Source organism: Leptopilina boulardi, unplaced genomic scaffold (genome assembly GCF_019393585.1).
Source record: "Leptopilina boulardi isolate dan_hultmark-lab unplaced genomic scaffold, ZJU_Lbou_2.1 LbouV2_48, whole genome shotgun sequence".
NCBI classification, from domain to species: Eukaryota; Metazoa; Arthropoda; class Insecta; order Hymenoptera; family Figitidae; genus Leptopilina; species Leptopilina boulardi.
The window spans coordinates 1,236,022-1,261,610 of NW_026137992.1; the positions used below are offsets into that span (position 1 = coordinate 1,236,022).

The 25,589-nt window shown below is 26.2% G+C and overlaps 1 protein-coding gene and 1 long non-coding RNA gene across 3 annotated transcripts in view; one reads left to right on the plus strand and one right to left on the minus strand.

Moving 5' to 3' along the window:
* Positions 1-25,589, minus strand: part of LOC127289588 (uncharacterized) — a 73,745-nt gene that overhangs the window by 15,869 nt on the left and 32,287 nt on the right. The window lies entirely within an intron of this gene.
* LOC127289579 (muscarinic acetylcholine receptor gar-2) overlaps positions 1-25,589 on the plus strand; it is a 62,604-nt gene that overhangs the window by 9,304 nt on the left and 27,711 nt on the right. The window contains exons 1-2 of one of the 2 annotated variants that reach the window (XM_051317577.1): positions 3,361-3,497; positions 7,673-7,766. In XM_051317577.1, coding sequence (XP_051173534.1) covers positions 7,765-7,766 — 2 coding nt within the window. In that variant the 5' untranslated portion in view covers positions 3,361-3,497; positions 7,673-7,764. Of the gene's footprint in view, positions 1-3,312; positions 3,498-7,672; positions 7,767-25,589 lie in introns of those variants that run through there. The other variant, XM_051317576.1, reaches the window with a different exon arrangement.

Genomic DNA, 25,589 nt, shown 5'->3' on the forward strand with positions numbered 1-25,589 from the left:
ATTTTACAAAAAAAGCAACAATAATTCAAATATTTATAAAAAAAATATTTAAAACACATATATAACTGACTGACAGTTAAATTAAAATATTTTTTTACAAGCAAAAAATAAGTTGATAAAAAAGTTTTATTTTTTACATTACAATAAAAAAATTCATTATATTAAAATTATGAAAATTTGCACAATTTGTAAATGATTTACATTTTTCAACTTAATAACAGATAAAATAACTTGACAGACTGAAATACACGTACACAAAATAAATCTGACTGTTTTTTTTTTCTATTTATTTTTTGCTACAGGCGAAAACATATTTCGTTTTGTAAAATAATTCAATTTAAAACAAATATTACGTATGAAATTGCTCACGTCTTCTCCACACATTTTCGTTTCACAAAAAATAATTATCTAGACAAATTTACTGTCATGGATATTGATAAATGCATTTTGTGATAAAGTATTTTCAAATATTGATACCGGGGTATAATTTTTCAACTACATCAAAAAAAAAAATTTATAAATTTTTTTTTTAAAAATGCAAACAAAATTTTTATTTTTTATTCTCAGAAACATAGACGCAAATATGTTTTTCAACAAATTTTTACACTTGACTTATTAGAATTGTGTGGTGTTTGTTTTTTTCTCAGCGAATGTAAATTTTGTGATTGAAAATATTAATGTTGAAACTGAAGCTGCAAGCGTCATAAAAAATAAATAAAAAAAAAATTGTCTGCACTATTGAACATTAAATTATTTTTAATTAAGGTAATCGACTGTATGAAGGGGAAAGTTTATATACTTTTTTTTTTTTTTCTTGGCGATAAAAAAGTAGGTATAGGAGAAGGAGATCGAAATCAACAAGATTTTCTAGCAGATGCTCGAATTCAGTTACCGCTTTGAATTTACTCTGCGGAGGTTTAATAATTAACTCCTAGGTACCGCATTTAACCCATCGCAGAACATTATTATCACGGAAATCGACAAACTACGCGAACACGTGACACGATCGATTAAATAGTAATTTTCTCAAATTCATCATGTCAAATTACCTAAATTTATTGAAAAATTGTATTTCAATTATATATTAGTGTTTTTTATAAAAAAAAAAAAATATTAAAAAAAACATTACGTTACTACTCTTCTCGGTCTGACAGACCGCTATTTTTTTACTAATTTTAAATGTATTGAATTTTTTTGCATTAAAAAGTCAGTCTCTTGAATCAATTTTTAATTTTTCCTACAATTAAACTTCATTTTGCATAATATACACATTTTATAGAGTATACTTTTGAAAAAGAGCGTTAATGACTTTTGCAGTTCTTTGAAATATAGACTTTTTAATCGAAATAAATTGTTCCTCTTGATAAATGAAAATCTAAAGGACGTAATGGATATTCGATAATAATTAAAAATCAAATATATTTGATTCATAGGAATTTAATGACATTAGTAAAAAATGTATCTGTAATTAATAGATATATAATCAGCGTTCAAAGAAATATCTTTTGTTTGTTCTAATTACGAAAATTCTGAAATATATATTACCTTATGGTTTAATAAATGTGTTTCTTGAATTAAAATTTTTTTCAAAATAAAATTTTTATAAGTGTATAAGAATTTTAATTTTCTAAAAATTCCTGACATTAAAAAGAGGTGTAAAAAGAGGCAATTTTTAAATTATATCTCTCAACTATTTTTATTTTCACATTTTGCGAAATTCAATTTGAATTTTATAATAATTATGCAATAAAAATAATCGTCATAAAAAATATTTAGTATGCAAAATAAAAAAAAAAAAGAGGAAAATTTCTCCACAATATTTTAAAACAATGAAAATGGTTAATAATCAAAATACAAAATGTATTCAGATTCAATCTGATCCATCAATCCTTTCAAAAGGATTTATGTGACGATAACAAAACGGAAACTGTGGGGAAAAACCATTTTTTAAAAACTTTTAGGTGCAAGTTCAAGATGTGAAATTGTGTGAAAAAAAAGTGCGTTGGTCACATAAATACGACAAATAGAAATAAAAAATTATTGATTAACATACATCAATAAATATTCAGTGTTGCGAAAATGACAAGAAAAATACGTGGAAATAATGTTCATTGACAATTGGAGAGATTAAACGGACAAAACATGATAAATTCCCTTGACTTCATTTCTCAATATTTATAATGAATTATCGTATCGAAAAAATATTTTAATCTATATAGAGATTAAAATTAAATAATATATAAAACCTTTGTTGCGACTCACTGAACTATCAGAAAATAGCAGATTCAAAAAAAAAAAAAAAAAAATTGACGTACCACTTGGAAATAAAATAATATGAAATATTTATTTGCCAGTTAAATTTTATAAATTGAAATAATTTTTATAAAAAAATGTCCACAATATTTTTAATTTATATTTTTTAATTTTGATTTATAAACTTCCGAATAATTGGATAATTTCTCATCAAAATCTAATTCATATTCTTTTTTTTTGTATGTTAAATTAAAATTGAAAAAACGGAATTGTAGCTATAAAAATATTTTTCTCACATAACTCAAAATTTTATTATAAAAATGAAGCGATTTAAAGGCAGCAGGAGAATATTAAAAATTGTGGAAAATTAAATATGCCATTAAAAAAATGGCTAATAGAATATTTTATAAAGAGAGAATTGGATTGAATTTTAAGGGGCGAATTTAGTAGGGTTTTCCAGGTTAATGTCAGTTCTCTACTTATATACCACGTCGATGTCAACCTCTTATGTAAATTCACCAATATCTCTCTTTCTCCTTTCGTGCAGCTTCATTATTACCAGCGTGGTCGTTCTCAAGGTTAAGAGCGATTCAAACTACTTACAGTTGAAAATGTTCGTGTCTCCCATTCTTATCGTATTTTTTTTTTTTTTTTTTTTTTCCTTTAATGATATCGAAGGACTTAACATATCCTTTTATTTTATCAACTCCATGCAACCCCATTACTTTACCTGATTTTATTGATTAATTATAATGTCCCCGGAAGCTCATACTATCTTCTCGCATTATTACTTCTAATCTACTTCTTTTTCTTTTACCTTTATAGAAATGAAAAAAATTCATTTCAATTAGATAGATTAAATTTTTTCTTATTTTCCCACGATTCTATAAAAAAAATTGTTTAATTGTTCTTTTTACTAAATTAAACCTACCCTAGGTAATATTATCCTAATATTAAAAATCTTTTAATATGAAATTTTTTTTTTTTTTTTTGTAAATTGAAATAATTTTCATTTAAGATTCATGAAATAATAAATTTTAATAAATAATGCGTTTTCAGAATGTATCAGAGATGACTGAATGCTAAAGGCGAAGGTGGAACAAGTTCGAATATTGCTTCCACCATTTGGAAAGCTCAAATGCGGGAATGGAAATGAACGATACCGAAAGCAGCCTCAATGGCACAGATACCAATCGAACATTTGTACCAATTTTTACTGTTGACAAGGCTTACATCGAACAATGGTAAGTTTCATTATAAAGAAATTTAAATAATTATTTTTTTTTTTTTTGAAATTTTTTCCAATAATTTCCATTGTAATATTAATTCCTTTACATATATTCTACATCGTTGAACAAGAAACATTTCTTAAAATTTTCATCAAAAATTCTTGTCAGAATATTTTTGATATTGCAAAGATTTAGTAATAAAGTGGAAAAAATGTACATGTAATAAAAAAGGTAAGTTTCTTTTTTTTTTTTTTGAAACTGTATATTTATATACAAATATTGTAAAAGCAACGAAGTGAGTACAAAGTACAATTTAAATTCCATCTACTTTTTATATATAAACATTCCTTTACAGTGACCGAGTTTCACTTGAAACCAAATTTATTTATTGCATGCTCTTAGATAAAAATATTATTTTTTACTGTAAATAATTAATAAACCAAACACAAAAGAAGAAGGAATTTTAAAAAATGGAAAAAAAATAATTACAAGACTTTTTTTTTTACATAAGTTTTAATTAAAATTTATTTTTAAATCATCAAATTTTTAATATTTTTTTAACGAACAAATATTTATTTGCAACAAAAAAAATTTAGACATTTATGAAAATTGAAAATAAAATTTTTGAAACGGTTGGCGAGTGAACGAGTGTTTTTTTTTTTTTTGAAAATAGAATAAACGAAAAAAAAGTGTACCGAAAAATAAATGATCGACAAAGCAATTAGATCAAAATTAAATTTCACTTCACTTCTATACTTTGAACGGGAACACACACACAATACAAAAATAATTATATTAGTTTCATATCGAGAGTCGTGTCGATTGGAATAATAATCAAGAATCACTTCATTTTGAGATGATTGTTAGAAAGAGCCTTTATTGCTTTTATTCCACTGCTCAAACGAGAATTCAATCCAATTATTTTCCATTAGAAAAAAAAAAAAACAACAACAAAACAAAAAAATTCTCAAGCAGTCTCTTTTGACATCCTTAAATTGTTTTCAAAATTGAGTACTACATATTGAAAATGATATATAAATTTCAAAATTTTCTATAATAGATTTAATATGCCAGATTATAAATAATTTCATATATTATTTTGTGAATTTTATAATTTATGTTAATTTATTTATAATTTTGTTCTGAAATTAATTCTATGTATTTTTTTTTATTTGGATTTTTTTTTATTTGAAATTTTTTTAATTACTATATACTTATTGGACCAAAGGCAGCAAAATTTGATACTTCTTTATTTGAAAATTAAGGTCCAAAAAAAAAAAAATTATTATGTTATTTGCATAATAATAATAATAATAATAAATAAAATTTCAAAGTTGCGGGAAAAAATTAATTTTTTTTTCTTAATATAAAAAATTTCTGTGAAAATTCAGAGAAAACTTCAATAACAATTTGACTGGTAGCTTATTTCCGTGCAAAACATGTTTCTTAAACGTTATATACACAGTATATAATCATGGGCAAAAGCTTGTATATATATGTATATGCTATTCACAGAATGCTTTACTATATTTCTGTCCTTTTATATTTTTCACTAAATATGTCCTCATTTTTTATTTTCATAATTTTACTTTAAATTCGTACGTACTAAAAATAATTAATGTTTATATAATTGGAAAAATAACTCTAAAATATTTAGAAGCAAAATTATTTGAATTAATAGTGGGAAAATTCTTTTTCTTTAATATCGAATTAGTAAAATTTAACTAATTCCCTTGTAGAAATTGCCCTACCATGGCTCTATTAGGGAATGAAACGCTAATCAGGGCAACCAGAAAATGTGGATTTCCTAGTCTCTAAATCTGAATTAGTAAAAATGTTTACTAATTTGAATTAATGACTCACTTTTTCCTTCTGAATTAGTGAAATTTTACTAATTAATAGTAACTTTTACTAACCATTAGTAAAAGTTAACTAATTATAAAGCAAAAAGTGAGTCACTAATTCAAATTAGTACACATTTTTACTAATTCAGATTTAGAGAGTAATTAGGGTCACATCAGGCGCGCCTATTCCCTAATAAGGCAACCTGATCCGGCCCCGATCTAAGCCCTGACAAAATTTTTGCACGGGTTTAAAAGAAAAAATTAGTCACTAATTCAAAGTAGTTAAAAATTTTATAAATTCAAATAGAGAGTGAGATTTTTGTTTCAGTGTTAATTTGTTAATTTTGAAACATTAATAAATTTTTTATAAGTTGTCATAGTTACATCAAAAAAAAAAGTAAATTTATTCATACACAGTAAACTTGGTTGTATCTTTTTCTATTGCAACGTTTTGATGCACATAAGTTATATCAAAAAGAGATCGTTTTGTGTATCATTTTTAGAAATGATACACGAAATGGTCTCATTTTTTGATGCAAAAAATTTAATCAATTTATATCAATCATGGCCGAATTGAATCAACTCAAAATTAAACGAATTTTTTTCAGATATTTTGGTAATAGTACAATTGCGGAGACCATTTCACTATTTAATTTGAAAATAAAAATAACAGAAAATCAAAGACAATGTGCAATTCGATAATTAAAAACTGACAGCTTATATAAACATAACCTAAAATGCATGAGAAAAATTTGTCGATAAAATCAATATAGCCGAGCTTTTTAGAAGGTAGATGGCAGTTTTTCCTTTTATAAAAACAATTCAGAAACAATTTAAAGAAAGAAAATAGATGAGTGCTGCCATCTACCTTCTAAAAAGCTCGGCTATATTGATTTTATCGACAAATTTTTTCTCATGCATTTTAGGTTATGTTTATAAGCTAGTCACTTTTTAATTATCGAATTGCACATTGTCTTTGATTTTCTGTTATTTTCATTTTCAAATTAAATAGTGAAATGATCTCCGCAATTGTACTATTACCAAAATATCTGAAAAAAATTCGTTTAATTTTGAGTCGATTCAATTCGGCCATGATTGATATAAATTGATTAAATTTTTTGCATCAAAAAATGAGACCGTTTCGTGTATCATTTCTAAAAATGATACACAAAACGATCTCTTTTTGATATAACTTATGTGCATCAAAACGTTGCAAAGATTTGATGCAATTTTTGGTCTCAATTTGGTACTTTTAGGAAAACTGTGATGTCTTAATGTTATAAAACAGCCATTTTTTTTTTTTTTTTTTTTTTTTTGGAGAATCGACCATATTTCAAAAAAGGTTGTGTCTTTTTGAAACTTGATACAAACATTATGTCAAAAAATAATTCAATTTAAATTTCAGCGCAAAATACATCTCGATGATTTCATGATAGAAAATAGTTTATATATATCTATATATCAAACGAGGTAAAATCTGATTAGAATCACACAATTGTGAAACGCGTGACTGTGTACACAAATGGGTGTGACGATTGTATAATAAATTAAAACCCCTATATAAACTGATTCGGACGAAATTGCACCCTTGACCTAACTTACTGAAAATAACGATCAAGTAGGTGAACATTTAAGTTTATATAGTCGAGACTGTTTGAAAAGTTAAGTATATATATATATAGGCATATTAACAATATATATACAAGTCTTCGTGGTTTGTGGTTGTTTAGGAAAAGAAAAAAAAATATTATTTCTTTTGCAGAAAATGTCGTGCAATGAATTGCATTCATGCAAATAACCGATACATTTTACCAAGAAGTTATATATATATGTACTATTCAATCCTATTATTACATAAATAAAAAAAAAGTGCTTTTATGATTTCCATGTGATTTGCGAAAACTTATGGAAAAATCGGGTAAATTTAATAATTCCTGAAATTGCAACTTTACTCTCTTCTTTAAAAAAAAAAAATAATAATAAGGTTTAAATAAAATCTGCTTTTATCAAAAAGAATTTAAAACCTTTTTGATTGAATCAAAATTGGTTCAAATTTTTTTCTTGGAAAAATTTATTAAAACACAAATAATATTGAAATAAATATATTAAATAATATTAAAATATTATCAAATATTAAAATATGAAAATATTAAATAATTAAATAATTTGAAAATATAATAAAATGAAAAGAACAAAAATTGGAAACAATAAAATAATCTTTTTAATTATCGCGGAATATTCACTTCTTGATTTACATGAATGGTTTGCGAACCTTCACGTAATTTAGCGTTTTGCTTTAGGTAGAGGGATATAAGACCTGCACATTGATTAAATCCTGTTTCACAGGATAACATCACGCTTACCAGAACGTGATTGATGGTTCGTGGTTTCGATCTGCAAGTAAAAGGGAACAGAGGAACCATGTGTGTCCGAAGAGAATGTAAGCATCATGTGTGTCAATATTGACAAACATGTAACTATATTACATATATATATGAAACATGAATGAAATTTTTTTTTTAAATAAATGCTTTTGTTTAAAAAAAAAAAAAAGTAACAGTGTCCATTTTCCCTCGTATAATGGAAGTTCTTCTTCTCCCAAAAAAAAACATGATAACCAATTATGCAATTGGAAAATTGAAATTTTTTCATTAAAATCACTTATTTTTTTCTACTAATAAAAAATAATGTAGGAGAAATATTTTTTCATATTCTAGAGAAATATTTCATAAGTTCATCTGTATTTAAACATTATAAATAAATGACAGCATAAATTAACAAGAATTAAAATTCTAAAAGCAAACTAAATGGTTAATTAATTAGAAACGATATGCAATTAGTCGTCACATATCTGTTTTAATGTATGTACATTTAGATTCTGATGGGAAAATAATATTTTGAATTATTGTAATTATCATTATCATTTTTTTTTTTTTTTTTTTTTTGAACGTAAAAATAACGAAATTGATTAAAAAATTTTCTAATTTGGAATTTATTATAAATATAACAGAGTGATAAAAAATTTAAAAAAATACCAAAATTGATCAAACTGAAAAATAATTTAATTTTTCCTCAAGATATATATTTACAATTTTCACCATTACTAGATAATTTTACCATTTTCGTGTGTTTAAAATATTTATGTCGCACATGATGTAAATATTTAGATATGAACTCTGGAATAGTGGAAAACAGAAAATGCACAATATTAATAATATAAACAACAGAAAAAAGTAAAAAATTAAATCATACTTTAGGTATTTTTCAAAGTTTATTTCTAAATTCTATTTTTTTTTTTTTTTATAATCGGTTATTTTATTTATTTGGTTCAAATATAATTATTTTTTTATTGGACACAAGTACTTTCATTTCATTAAGAAAAAAAAGTGTCTGATAAAAATAAAAAAAATACTATTTGGAGAAAAAATTTTGAAAAAAGCCAAATTCAATAAAAGCAATATTGAAAAACCAAAAAAATTTGACGTATTTTTTTTCTTAATTCGTATAATTTGAAAAATCAAATAGAGTACACCAAATAATGGAAACTATTGAAATTTTGTTGTCTACTTAAATTGTTATTTTATTTATAAAAATAATGCAACTACAACATTGATAAACGTTGAAAACCACCTGTAGAATTCTAAAGTCAGTTGTGTAAAGTAGGTTATCTCACGTTGTGTTTACTTTTTAAAAAGTTTTGGTTGTAATATATATATTTTTTAGAAAAGTACGAGAAAAGAATGTATATCTATAATAGAAAACAGAAAAAGAAAAATCGTATTTTCTGAGTGTAATGGTTCAACTATCTTTGCGACTTACTAAAGCTGAATGTGAATCTTTAATCAAGTCTACTGTTCTCTTCTATGACAAAACATCACACTCTCCTTCTTTCAAATAATTTTCACATTCATTAAATTTGCGAATCTGATAATTTCGAGAAAAAAAAAAGTATGCCTCATTTTTATTTTTATTATCATATTCTGCCCTCCATATAAAAGTTAAGGTATTATTGATTATAGAATCAATTTTTTAAATTATTAAAAAATATAAAAAATTAATTTAATTTTTCCAATTAAATTATTTTTTTTCTGCTGGCAAATTTTTGAAAATTGTAATTTTTAACATTTAAAAAAATAAAATACAATTAAAGAATTTTTAAAGATTCGACTTGTGCGGTAAAACTGTAAAAAAAGTATGTTCATCTTTCGATTTTCTTGAGACATGCTTCCGTCGACGTACCTTCTGAACGGTGTCTAATAAGTTACGTCTTTGAAAAGATAGAATAGTCGAGAAAGGAGAAAATGTAGGTCATTCGAGCTTGTTTCACGCTATACAAGCTAGGCATGGAGACTATAAAACAGTGTAACGAATATTTTAGAAAATACATTACACACATATTTTGATACAATTATTTTTATATATTCAATGAATATTTCCAAAAATTATATAAATTTTTTTTTCTATCTTTCATTCAATTAAATGGAAAAATCAAGTTTAATAAACTGTGACACAAAGTACGGCCACGACAGGAAAATAATTGATCTGAGCTGTTTTTATGTTGGGATATATAGAGAACTGCCGACGAGCAACCTTAAACCATATGAGGATTATCGTTACAGAGATAAAAACAGAATATTTTCCTCTCTCCGAGAACCCTGAGAATAAGAATATATATATATATATTCTACTTTAATCTACAGCATCTTCTCATTTTCTTCTCGTCATATCACAGTTCTATTTTTAAATTGAACTTGGATAAAATACGTTATATATATATAGCATTCAAAATGTATTTTAAAAATATTTTATTTGAAGGAATATAGGTAAAGAATATATAATTTTCCGTTTTAAAACGAATGAATTTCTTCTTGGCAAATTAAAATATTCCTTATAGTTTTGAAGAGGATTCATTTAAAGAGGCGGATATGCTTTGAATTTTCTTTTTGATGAATATATATATATATATAAAATAATCCTTCCATAAGAACCGAGCAATCAAGTTTTTCAATGAATCAATATATTTTAAATTTATCGAACGTCAGCCTTTTTCTTTAAACAATAACGATTTCAAATATATATATATATAATATGAAAAAAAATCTACAATTAATCGAAAAAAAAGACTCGGAAAAAAATTTGCTTATACTTTTAGTTGAATCAAAAAAAAGTTTATTAGGATCAATTAAATTCTTTCTTCATTCAAAAAAATTTATTAAAATAAACCAAACGTTTATTTAGATCAAATAAATTTTGTTTGAATCAAATAAATTTTGTTTGAATCAAATAAATATTATTTGAAATAACCAAAACATTTGGATTAATAAAATAAAATGGCATATTTGATAAATTTTTTTTCTGAATAGTATTATTTAATTTTTTATTGATGATGATATATATATTACAGTGATCTTGAGGTATTTTAACGCAATATAATGGTAATATAAGCGTAATATATAACCAGTAATAAATAATTGAATAAAAAAAAAAAAAAGCAGAATTCTGTTTCGAAACGTGTCATATGTATGAATAATGTTTGACTTATATTAGAACACAATTGATTATCATATTTTTTTTTTTTATTTAATTAATTGCTGCATGAAAAATAAATTAAAAAAAAAAAACTTTCATAGTCAAACGAAAACGGAAAAAATAATAATTATTATTATAAAATATAAGATATAGATGAAGAGAAAACTTGGTTATTGCAAATTATAAAAATAAATATAGTATGAAATTATATTTTTATACTTTTAATTCACAGTCAGTAGTTCTTCATTAAAAAGTTTGCAAACTTTAATGTAAGGTGTATTATATACTATATTAAATGACATGGAAAATGTTATTTGCAAAATAAAGTTTTAACTCTCCTATATCATACAACATTAAATTTATCAATTCATTTTTCTTAAATGCAATTAAACAAAACGAATATAATTAAATAAAAAAATAATATCTTCTGCATCAAAAATGTAGAATAAAAGTCCAAATGAATTTAGAACTCTATTTCTAAAATCGAAAATAAAAAAAAAATTAAATAGATATAATACATAATAAAATATAACTATAACAATAATAAATAATAATAATAAAAATATAATATAATATAATAATATTTGTAATTCCGTTACATAAATTTTGCAATTCAATTCTTTTCAGGAAGTAAGTAGTATAGGTCAACGTCTGACTATTCCTTACTTCTTCTACTTACAATTTAGAGAACTGAGTTGTAAAGAAAAAATTATATTTACGTTTTCATCCACAAAAGACATTTCGAATAATTTTTTTTTAAATTACAAGGGTTATTGAGTATCTATATTTTTTTTTTTATAAAACGTAAATATATAATTGGCTATATTATCTATAATAATCTGCGCGCAGAAAAGTTTGAAACTGTTAAAAATATGTCAGGGATAAATTTTGAAGAAAATAAATATAAACTTCTGCCAAGTCCTTTAGATGATCTTATTATTAAATTGATTCTATTTGTACTTATTTCATGAAGATTGTAAATCTAATAAAGTTTCATTATATAGAGAATAACTTGAAATAAGACTTTAAAATAGGCCAATCGATGCATATCGTTCTAAGAAATAAATTTTACCCATTCATAGAAGATTTTTTTTTTTTTTTTTTTCTCCAAAAGATAAAAATTATATTCATCATAAAAGAAATGATAATTTTAATATACATGAAATTGGGTCAATTTGAGCATCAGGTATACAAAATAAGCTATTCGTAAAAAAAATGTAAATTAATATAAAAATAATTTAATAATATAATAAATAATTTAAAAATAATTTAAATGAGATATAATATAGAAATTGTATAAATAATATTACATAAATTTTAGTCAAATGAAAATAATATTATTATCACTTTTGTTATAGAAATATGTATATACCATCCCCCTTTAAATTGTATAAAACATTTGTATGTTTTATTGTTTATGTTGTTTTGTGTGTATATCAAGGTACATAAATAACGAACCGGGTAATAAAATTTTCCAGTGTTTTGCAGTGCTTGTCGAGTTAACTTCAGCATATGATAATTTATAGCCTACTACCCGCGATCCTTTAACTCCATAAAGGAAACCCGAGAAGATTCACTGTTCCTTTCACTTTAATAACACTTTGTAAATTAATAATACCGATTAATTGAAAAAAATTTTTTTTTTTAATATTGTATTTTATAAACATAAATCCCAACAATCATGTTGCACAAGAATAATATTTTCTCTCTTATATAATAAAGAAAAAAATCTATTAATAAATTTAACCTTCTTTTCTTTAATAAAACATTATTAAATAAATAAATATTTTTTAATTTAAAAATATATTAAAAATAAATAAATTCTTTTAGCAAGAAATACTTATGATTATTTATTTACAATTTCAATAAATATTATTTATTATAATTTTTATAAATTATAATAATTTTTATAATTTTATGTAATGTTTTTACTCGGAAAAGAGTGATCTTTATCTATTATTACTATTATTGTTTAAATCAGTGTTATAAATATATGTATGCTTCCTTTTGACCCGCACAACTCATCTTTACTAATTTCTTTGTCTTGGTAATGACTAAACACTAAACTTCTTATCAAAAAGTTATTACTTGAATGAAAACTTCATTTATTTCTGTCACTTGGACCAGAAAGTTTATTCAATTAATTAATATTATTCAATGAAAATAATTAATTTATACATATTTAAAACGTGCATTATTTTGTATTTAAAAAAAAAATTCTAATTACAAAATTTAAGAAAACTTTTCACTTTCTAATTATCCGAAATAGTCCCTTCAATAATACAGTTACTTTATCAGTAATCTTATTGTATCTATTATTCGATAGATTTGATATTCATTGTATTCATAAATATAATAAGGCTTTTGATGCCTCAAAGGTCAAAAGAGATCCAAGTAATTGATTAGTCTTATTGACCTTGATTTACTCTGAGGTACATCATTACTTGAACCACTATTTGATAATATTCCATTAGAATGCTCTAGGAATATCACAAAGGTACAGTAAAACGTACAAATGCCTTCCACTTGAAGTTGCTGCTACAAATTGAATATTTTCGGTAAGACTTGTAACTCTGTGATCCTTGTTCAAAGAGCTGTCATAATAAAGAATGTCATCACTGGTCATCGTTGGAAAAAGATTGTTTTGATCGGTTAAATTTTTCGTGAGTAGCTTTTGTGTAGTAATGAATTATTGAGAAATAATTCCGAGTGTTAAAATAATTAAACATGTCTAAACAATTAAACGTTTCAAGTGCTGCAAAGCAGAACTGTGCAGGTAAATAACACTTTTAATCAAAATATAGGTTAAAAATATGAAAACAATAACTAAGAAGTTTTGTTTTCATATTTAAAAAATAAAAAAAATAGATGTCTTAAAATAATATTAATTTTGTAAAAGCAATATAAAAGTTTTTATTTAATTTTCTAAAGGAGTAATATATTATTTAATATTTACTAGAAATTGACAATACAGTAGATAGATATATTAACCTAACTTTTGCAGAAATTTTTTTTTTCACGTGTGCGTTATTATAATTTTAACATTAACTAAATTTTATTTTGCTACAGATGAATATTTACCTACATTTTATTATTTAATTTAATATCACTTTCCTTTTGGTTTGTTAATTAAAAATTTAATTTATTTCAGTAATTTATTTTTTAATTAAATTTTCAAAAAGTTTAAATTTATATTTTAGTTAATAAAATTATTATCAGAAAATGTGAATTATTGAAAAGTTGTTCACTAATTTAAATTGTTGAAAATTTCTAATAATGTTTATTTATTTTTGATTTGAACTGTTTTCAGGTAATTTCTAAAAAAGATTGTTAAAAATTCTTACTATAATTTGAAGAGTTTTTAAAGGCTATGTATGATCCAAGATTGCTATCGCAGTTTTAATTATTATTTAAATTAAAGAATAAGAAAAGCTAGAAGGCCAAAATCTTATTAATATGAACCTGAACCTATAATTGAGAGAGCAGAAAGAGCAGAATATTCGGAAATGGAAGTATCTCGATATAAACTTCGATATAAATATCTCGACTAAAAATAAATGTATAATTTTAAGTCGCAATATTAAGTGAAAAAAAATTAGTAACCTGAATCAAATATGCCCAAAATTCAAATTATGTAACAAACAATTTTTTAAATAACAAATTTTGTTATTTTTTATTTAAAAAAGCTTTGTGAAAATAAAACAATACTGTTTCCTAAAAATTCATGTCACGTAAAATTGAAAATGTTTACAAATTATTTACAAAAAGTTTACTATTCAACTGAAATACATTTTTACATCTTACAATAAATACCGTTACAGCGTAAGCTAAAATGTTTAATACACTAAAAAAATAATCATATTGTGAGAAAAATTTATGTTCTTGTATGACTTTTACTTTTTTTTATTTTTTTATTTACATTAATAATGACAATTAACATTATAAAAAATAATTAAAATAATAAAAATTAATTACAGCGGGGAAAATAGAAGAATTATGGGCCAAAATTAGAAATAAATACAATAAAATTTCAAGGAAATTCGTAAAATCAAAAGATGAGGAGACATTCTTATTAATATTTTCCTATCTGAGAAATCATATTCAACAAAGAGGAATAAAATAAAAGTGATTCGTGTGTTTTTAAAATTATAAATATCAATTTATTAAAAAATGCAATAATTACCATAAGCATTTCGATTCTCATATTAAAACATATGTATTGATATGTATAAAACATATTTTTAATAATTTAAGTTGACAAATTGTGAATACGTCAAAAATAGCCAAATAAATTAAGAATTTTTAACTTGGACTCAAATGTCATTCATTCAGTTTACCCGGAATATTTCTATTTAAAAAATAATACTTAATTTTACAATTATTTTTATTAAAATATCATCTTACATTCATTACTTAAAGGAATTATTAAAAAGAAATAGATAAATAATCTTTCATTTTAGAGCGACAGCTTACTTGATCTTCAAAAACATTAAATAATTTCGATTCGACAATATCAATTAAAATTCAGAATAACCAGAAATTTTTGGAAAAATAAAGAAATGTGAGACAATAACATAATCGCTGAATTATTAATAAATACAAGGCTCCTATTACTTCCTGTTTTCCTCTTAGAATTCCTCTACTTTACCGGCTGCAAAAAAATATACTTATTTTTAATAAAAATAATAATTTATCTACTAAAAATTTTAATTAACAATTGCATACATAAATAACATAAGAAATAAATAAATAATTAACCTTTTATCAAAAAAAAGTGCCTTCTCTTTTAATGTTGAGTGACAAAGTTCAGAACTAAACAATAATTCTCTTGTTTCATTTTCTTTGATATCATCGTTTGACATTTTTTATCTCATGCACTTGAATGTTATTTAATTGTCTAATTGAAAAGCAAGTAAAACTTTCATTTATTAAAATAATATTTATAAAATTGACGTTATAAATTAAAAATGGACCGACATGTTTTCGCAAATTTAAGCGGTAAGTTTAAAATTTATTTAATTATTTTGTTTAATAACGATTGGCTCAAAATATTTTCATTTTTTTTGACAACTTTTTCTTTGATACGAAGAAAATTTATTTGTTTTAAAACAAATTATCTTCGTTTCAAGGAAATTTTTTATTTAATTTATTTTTATTTATGAATAAAAATTTTAATTTTTTTATTAAAATTTTTAGAAGCAACGCGTAGTGTCATTATTGGGATGCATCGTGCAGGGAGGAACATTGTTGAAATTGCAAATGATGTCAGATGCTCTACAAAGACGGTTCGTCTATGGATTAATCGACATGCGCGAGGAGGACTCCATGCGTTAGCCGATCATCGGAAGTACAACCATCCGCCGCGAAAAACATCTGCAGCGCAGGATGAAGTTATAAATGAATTTTATACCGATCACGAACCATTTTCTACAACAGCACGTTTTAGAAATATGGTTAATGCGGAAATCTGCAGCGACACAATCCGACGACGATTGAACGAAATGGGCATTTGGAGCCGTCGTCCAGCGTACAAATTTCAGCTTACCGATGTCCATCGAGTCCAGCGTGTAGCCTACGCAGAACAATACGTGCAACAACCGGAAGAATTTTGGATGAACACCATCTGCGTCGATGAAAAGTGCTTCTCCACATCCGAAGATGGACGCGTTCGTGTTTGGAGAAGCAAAGGGAGCCGTCTAAAAGAAAATTGTGTGGTCCCGAAGCAACGCAGCGGACGAATATCGTGCAACTTTTGGGGTTGCTCCTCCATTTATGGAGTGGGTGTTTTGCGCGAGGTAGGCCCCAGATTTAATTCTGTGGCCTATGTAGAATTGCTACAAAACGACTTTCTTCCCTATCTGGACCGGATATTTCCGGCGGATGTGTATGAGGAAATAAAACTTATACAGGATGGTAGCCGAATTCATCGAGCCAACCGAACTATGCATTGGTTCGAAACGCAACCCCGTATAACTTTGCTTCCTCATCCACCCTACTCACCGGACCTAAACCCAATTGAAAATCTGTGGGCGCTGGTAGTCAAAAAGTGGGAATCTGGAGCCGATCGCAATTTACAGGCTTTGATTGACCACACCTTCAGAAGCTGGGAGGAAATAGGTGATACACCGGAAGTCGTCTCCAACGCGATTTTATCGATGCCAAGGCGCCTTCAGACTGTAATAGACTGCAACGGCGGGTGGACGAAGTATTAGGTGTGTTTCTGTGTGCCTTTTTTTAAAGAATTTTTTTCATTTAACTTTCTTTGTTAGGTTTCGAACTGACAAGAAAACGTCTTTTAATCTTGTGCACATGTAATACTTTGTATATTTAAATTAATTCTACTTCTCATATTTTACATTAAAATTTATTATTGGAAGATTATAATTGATTCCTCTTGTGAAACACATCAAATAAATTTAAAACTCAACCTTTATTATAATTCTTTTAGTTTTTTCTTTCCAGTTCAAAAAACATATTACTTCTCAATTTTTTGAAAGAAAAAATTATTTTTTGGAGCACATAGTTCAAAGTTTACGGCAGTATTTACAAAATTAAAAAAATTTGAGACTTTTGTACCCAAAATTATTTTATAGCTAGAATGTTCATATTTAACGCAAAATAACTTTATTATGTCATTTTTCTTTTTTAAAGAAATTAGCTTTTTCTGTTTATTGAAACAATCAAGAATATGGTTATAAAATTGAACCGCCGGCGACCAAAAGGACTTCACGAGGTTTTCATTGGCCCCTAGAATAGCTGGAAACTCGTTGATCGCGGGCCAACGAAAGTCACGCGTAAGCCATTTTGGTCGCCGGCGGTTCAATTAAAAAAAAATTTGTAAAAAATGGAATCTTATAAGAAATAGTGTATACAGGGCGATTCGAAAAAAGTGTCCGCCAATTTAAGTCTTGACAGATCGTGGAATTCTGAACAAAATGTATAATTTACTTTTTAAATTGGGTCGATAATTTGTAAATGGGATGAGATTAAAAGTTAAAGTTTTTGGACCAATGAGAGAGCAGCTATAATTGTGGGCTGATGAGCTAATCACAAAAAAAATGAAAAAATAATTTGTGACCTCTTGTCGGGAAGCCAACTTCTCGTTAAATGTGTTTTGACACATGTAAACAAATAAACTGTTTAATCTTTGAAAATTTAAAAATAATATCGTGAGAAGTAATAAAAAGGAAATAAAAAAATTAAAAATGTGCGAAATGGTTAAAGCTTGAGAAAATTTTTAGCTGTAAAAGAATATTAAGTAAAAAAATAAAATACGTTTAGATTATGTTGTTGTTACATAATTAAAAATTTGTAATAGATTTTTAAAAAAAATTTAATTAATTAAATTTGATAACAATTGTATTATTTAGAATTAATATTTTTCAGAAACTTTTTTTTTCAATAAAGCGATTTCTTAATTTTAAGGTTACTTATTGGTTTACATATGAATAGTATTGAAATTTCAATGACTTCGTCAAAAATAAAATATTTATAAATTTATTAATAAGTTATTTAATATTCAATTAATAATTTGTAATTAATTATTTTTTACAGATGAAATTTATCAAGAGTTTTTAATTAGAAAAAACAGTTTTGCAAAATACAAAACTGTTGTAAAAAGATTTATTTTAATTTTCAGTACATTTTCAAAAATAAAACTTTGAACCATTTTATTAAAAAAAACATTAAATTAATATTTTAATCTATTATTTGGAGTGATAATTGTCTGTTTTTTTTAATTGTTTAATTCCAGTTCGAAATACTTTTCAAAAATAAATTCCAATTTATTTTTCTATCATTTAATCTTCTTAATTAATATTTTTAATTTATAATCAAAACTTGTGAAATTTTATTTAGAACTAAAGATTTTGTAAAATACATTACTGTTTTACTACAATATCAATAAATTTGTTAAAAGTAAATTTTTAATTGTTTTATTAATTAAAACATTAAAATTATAATTTTTGATTTTATTTACATAAGAAAAACTTTATAAAAGAACATTTTTAAACGAATATTTAAAAACATTAATGTTAAGAATAGAAATATTTCTTTTAAACATTTAGTAAATATTCTCAAAATACGAAATTTATTTTTTATCTTACAATAAAAAATTCCTTAACATCTTTTTTAAGTTCGAAGAAGACCAAAAACTTTTAATTTTGATGTGATTAAATGTAGTTTCTTATATTATAAAAATTTTTAATTTAATCATTTAAAATTTAAATCATATTTTTTTAAAATACAAAAATACACAGTTACATTAACTTTTGTTCCGATTCTTTCTTAAATATTTATACGATTTTTTGATCTAACTGTTTATTTTTAAAAATACACAAGCTAACATTTTGAGCTGGTATTAATTCGTCTGTTGGACTAAAAAAATTATTATATTATTTATTTAAAATTTAACTATATTATTTTTGGCTTGTACAAATTTTTATGCGAAAACTTTTCGAAGGTTACTTATTGAAAATACATGCACTGAAAAAAATATGCTATTGAATCAACAGCATTTCTGCCAAAGGTATAAAAAGTATTGATTCAAATGCATATGCAATAGAATCTATAAAATATTTTACAAATTTTACAGCATATGCTTTTGAATCAATACATTTTATACCTTTGGCAGAAATGCTATTGATCTCAGTGTGGCAGTTAAAATTTTTAAGAACACCAAATTACTTAACTTTAAATTATTAATTATGTTTTTAAATTAATTTTTGAGCTTTTGAATTGTAAAAATAAAATGTTAAAGGGAGCTGAGTTGACCAAAACATACAAGTTTTTGAATAATCAACACAAATTGAGTACGTGATACGTTTAATTTTCAGTTTACAATCATAAGCAGGAATTTCAGAACCAAGAGGCAAAAGTAAAAACAATTTCTGATGTTATTTAAAGAAATAATACAAGAAAAATTATATTAAAAAAAATCAATAACGTCCAGCAACGCTTTAGAACTAGTGATAGGACAATATTTAGGATCAATTTTAGATTGTGTTTCAAGACTAGTTTTAGGATCAATTTTAGGATTAAATTTAGCAATTTCTCTAAGACTGGTTTGAGGACCCAATGTAGGATGTGTTTTAGGACCAAATTTAGGTTTAAATGTAGGATGTGTTTTAGGACTAGTTTTAGGTTCAATTTTAGGATGTGTTTTAGGACTAGTTTTAGGATCAATTTTAGGATCAAATTTAGCATTTTCTCCAAGACTGGTTTGAGGACCCAATGAAGGATGTGTTTTAGGACCAAATTTAGGTTCAAATGAAGGATGTGTTTTAGGACTAGTTTTAGGTTCAATTTTAGGATGTGTTTTAGGACTAGTTTTAGGATCAATTTTAGGATCAAATTTAGCATTTTCTCCAAGACTGGTTTGATGACCCAATGTAGGATGTGTGTTAGGACTAAATTCAGGATCAAATTGAGGACGATTTTTGGGACTAGTTAAAGGATTAATTTTAGGATCAAATTTAGGATTTTTTTAAAGACTCGTTTAAAGACCCAATGTAGGATGTGTTTTAGGACTAAATTTAGGTTCAAATGTAGGATGCGTTTTAGGACTAGTTTTAGGTTCAATTTTAGGATGCGTTTTAGGACTAGTTTTAGGATCAATTTTAGGATTAGATTTAGCAATTTCTCTAAGACTGGTTTGAGGACCCAATGTAGGATGTGTGTTAGGACTAAATTCAGGATCAAATTGAGGACGATTTTTGGGACTAATTATATGATCAATTTTAGAATCAAATTTAGGATTTTTTTACAGACTCGTTTAAAGACCCAATGTAGGATGTGTTTTAGGACTAAATTTAGGTTCAAATGTAGGATGCGTTTTAGGACTAGTTTAGGTTCAATTTTAGGATGCGTTTTAGGAATAGTTTTAGGATCAATTTTAGGATGTGTTTTAAGACTAGTTTTAGGATCAATTTTAGGATCAAATTTAGCATTTTCTCCAAGACTGGTTTGAGGATTTAATGCAGGATGTGTTTTAGGACCAAATTTAGGTTCAAATGTAGGATGTGTTTTAGGACTAGTTTTAGGTTCAATTTCAGGATGTGTTTTAAGACTAGTTTTAGGATCAATTTTAGGATCAAATTTAGCATTTTCTCCAAGACTGGTTTGAGGATCCAATGCAGGATGTGTGTTAGGACTAAATTTAGGATCAAACTGAGGACGATTTTTGGTACTAGTTATAGGATTAATTTTAGGATCAAATTTAGCATTTTCTCCAAGACTCGTTTAAAGACCCAATGTAGGATGTGTTTTAGGACCAAATTTAGGTTTATATGTAGGATGTGTTTTAGGACTAGTTTTAGGTTCAATTTTAGGATGTGTTTTAGGACTAGTTTTAGCATCAATTTTAGGATCAAATTTAGCATTTTCTCCAAGACTGGTTTGAGGACCCAATGTAGGATTTGAGTTCGGACTAAATTCAGGATCAAATTGAGGACGATTTTTGGGACTAGTTATAGGATTAATTTTAGGATCAAATTTAGCATTTTCTAAAAGACTGGTTTGAGGACCCAATGTAGGATGTGATTAAGGACCAAATTTAGGTTCAAATGTAGGATGTGTTTTAGGACTAGTTTTAGGTTCAATATTAGGATGCGTTTTAGGACTAGTTTTAGAATCAATTTTAGGATTAAATTTAGCATTTTCTCCAAGACAGGTTTGAAGACCCAATGAAGGATGTATTTTAGGACCAAATTTTGGGTCAAATGTAGGATGTGTTTTAGGACTAGTTTTAGGTTCAATTTTAGGATGCGTTTTAGGAATAGTTTTAGGATCAATTTTAGGATAAAATTTAGCAATTTCTCTAAGACTGGTTTGAGGACCCAATGTAGGATGTGTGTTAGGACTAAATTCAGGATAAAATTGAGGACGATTTTTGGGACTAGTTATAGGATTAATTTTAGGATCAAATTTAGGATTTTTTTAAAAACTCGTTTAAAGACCCAATGTAGGATGTATTTTAGGACCAAATTTAGGGTCAAATGTAGGATGTGTTTTAGGACTTGATTTAGGTTCAATTTTAGGATGTGTTTTAGGACTAGTTTTAGGATCAATTTTAGGATCAAATTTAGCATTTTCTGCAAGACTGGTTTGAGGACCCAATGCAGGATGTGTGTTAGGACCAAATTTAGGTTTAAATGAAGGATGTGTTTTAGGACTAGTTTTAGGTTCAATTTTAGGATGCGTTTTAGGACTAGTTTTAGGATCAATTTTAGGATAAAATTTAGCAATTTCTCTAAGACTGGTTTGAGGACCCAATGTAGGATGTGTGTTAGGACTAAATTCAGGATCAAATTGAGGAAGATTTTTGGGAGTAGTTATAGGATCAAATGTAGGATATGTTTTAGGACTTGTTTTAGGATCAATTTTATGATTAAATTTAGCATTTTCTCCAAGACTGGTTTAAGGACCCAATGAAGGATGTGTTTTAGGACCAAATTTAGGGTCAAATGTAGGTTGTGTTTTAGGACTTGATTTAGGTTCAATTTTAGGATGTGTTTTAGGACTAGTTTAAGATCAATTTTTGGATCAAATTTAGCATTTTCTCCAAGACTGGTTCGAGGACCCAATGTAGGATGTGTTTTAGGTCCAAATTTAGGTTCAAATGTAGGATGTGTTTTGGGACTAGTTTTAGGTTCAATTTTAGGATGCGTTTTAGGACTAGTTTTAGGATCAATTTTTGATAAATTTAGCATTTTCTCCAAGACTGGTTTGAGGACCCAATGTAGGATTTGTGTTAGGACTAAATTCAGGATCAAATTAAGGACGATTTTTGGGACTAGTTATAGGATAAATTTTAGGATCAAATTTAGGATTTTTTTAAAGACTCGTTTAAAGACCCAATGTAGGATGTATTTTAGGACCAAATTTAGGTTTAAATGTAGGATGTGTTTTAGGACTAGTTTTAGGTTCAATTTTAGGATGCGTTTTAGGACTAGTTTTAGGATCAATTTTAGGATAAAATTTAGCAATTTCTCTAAGACTGGTTTGAGGACCCAATGTAGGATGTGTGTTAGGACTAAATTCAGGATCAAATTGAGGACGATTTTTGGGAGTAGTTATAGGATCAATTTTAGGATGAAATGTAGGATATGTTTTAGGACTTGTTTTAGGATCAATTTTATGATTAAATTTAACATTTTCTCCAAGACTGGTTTGAGGACCCAATGTAGGATGTGTTTTAGGACCAAATTTAGGTTCAAATGTAGGATGTGTTTTAGGACTAGTTTTAGGTTCAATTTTAGGATGTGTTTTAGGACTAGTTTTAGGATCAATTTTAGGATCAAATTTAGCATTTTCTCCAAGACTGGTTTGAGGACCCAATGTAGGATTTGTGTTCGGACTAAATTCAGGATTAAATTGAGGACGATTTTTGGGAGTAGTTATAGGATCAATTTTAGGATGAAATGTAGGATATGTTTTAGGACTTGTTTTAGGATCAATTTTATGATTAAATTTAACATTTTCTCCAAGACTGGTTTGAGGACCCAATTTAGGATGTGTTTTAGGACCAAAGTTAGGTTCAAATGTAGGATGTGTTTTAGTACTAGTTTTAGGTTCAATTTTAGGATGCGTTTTAGGACTAGTTTTAGGATCAATTTTATGATTAAATTTAGCATTTTCTCCAAGACTGGTTTGAGGACCCAATGAAGGATGTGTTTTAAGACCAAATTTAGGTTTAAATGTAGGATGTGTTTTAGGACTAGTTTTAGGTTCAATTTTAGGATGCATTTAGGACTAGTTTTAGGATCAATTTTAGGATAAAATTTAGCAATTTCTCTAAGACTGGTTTCAGGACCCAATGTAGGATGTGTGTTAGGACTAAATTCAGGATCAAATTGAGGACGATTTTTGGGAGTAGTTATAGGATCAATTTTAGGATCAAATGTAGGATGTGTTTTAGTACTAGTTTTAGGTTCAATTTTAGGATGCGTTTTAGGACTAGTTTTAGGATCAAATTTATGATTAAATTTAGCATTTTCTCCAAGACTGGTTTGAGGACCCAATGAAGGATGTGTTTTAAGACCAAATTTAGGTTTAAATGTAGGATGTGTTTTAGGACTTGATTTAGGTTCAATTTTAGGATGTGTTTTAGGACTAGTTTAAGATCAATTTTAGGATCAAATTTAGCATTTTCTCCAAGACTGGTAGGAGGACCCAATGCAGGATGTGTGTTAGGACTAAATTCAGGATCAAATTGATGACGATTTTTGGGACTAGTTTTAGGATCAATTTTAGGATTAAATTTAGCATTTTCTCCAAGACTGGTTTGAGGACCCAATGCAGGATGTGTGTTAGGACCAAATTTAGGTTTAAATGTAGGATGTGTTTTAGGACTAGTTTTAGGTTCAATTTTAGGATGCGTTTTAGGACTAGTTTTAGGATTAATTTTAGGATGTGTTTTAGGACTAATTTTAGGATCAATTTTAGGATCAAATTTAGCATTTTCTCCAAGACTGGTTTGAGGACCCAATGTAGGATTTGTGTTCGGACTAAATTCAGGATCAAATTGAGGACGATTTTTGGGACTAGTTATAGGATTAATTTTAGGATCAAATTTAGGATTTTTTTAAAGACTCGTTTAAAGACCTAATGTAGGATGTATTTTAGGACCAAATTTAGGGTCAAATGTAGGATGCGTTTTAGGACTAGTTTTAGGTTCAATTTTAGGATGTGTTTTAGGACTAATTTTAGGATCAATTTTAGGATGTGTTTTAGGACTAATTTTAGGATCAATTTTAGGATCAAATTTAGCATTTTCTCCAAGACTGGTTTGAGGACCCAATGCAGGATGTGTGTTAGGACCAAATTTAGGTTTAAATGTAGGATGTGTTTTAGGACTAGTTTTAGGTTCAATTTTAGGATGCGTTTTAGGACTAGTTTTAGGTTTAATTTTAGGATGCATTTAGGACTAGTTTTAGAATCAATTTTAGGATAAAATTTAGCATTTTCTCCAAGACTGGTTTGAGGACCCAATGCAGGATGTGTGTTAGGACCAAATTTAGGTTTAAATGTAGGATGTGTTTTAGGACTAGTTTTAGGTTCAATTTTAGGATGCGTTTTAGGACTAGTTTTAGGTTTAATTTTAGGATGCATTTAGGACTAGTTTTAGAATCAATTTTAGGATAAAATTTAGCATTTTCTCCAAGACTGGTTTGAGGACCCAATGAAGGATTTGTGTTAGGACTAAATTCAGGATCAAATTGAGGACAATTTTTGGGACTAGTTATAGGATTAATTTTAGGATCAAATTTAGGATTTTTTTAAAGACTCGTTTAAAGACCCAATGTAGGATGTATTTTAGGACCAAATTTAGGGTCAAATGTAGGATGTGTTTTAGAACTTGATTTAGTTTCAATTTTAGGATGTGTTTTAGGACTAGTTTTAGGATCAATTTTAGGATCAAATTTAGCATTTTCTCCAAGACTGGTTTGAGGACCCAATGCAGGATGTGTGTTAGGACCAAATTTAGGTTTAAATGTAGGATGTGTTTTAGGACTAGTTTTAGGTTCAATTTTAGGATGCGTTTTAGGACTAGTTATAGGATCAATTTTAGGATCAAATATAGGATATGTTTTAGGACTTGTTTTAGGATCAATTTTATGATTAAATTTAGAATTTTCTCCAAGACTGGTTTGAGGACCCAATGAAGGATGTGTTTTAGGACCAAATTTAGGGTCAAATGTAGGATGTGTTTTAGGACTTTATTTAGGTTCAATTT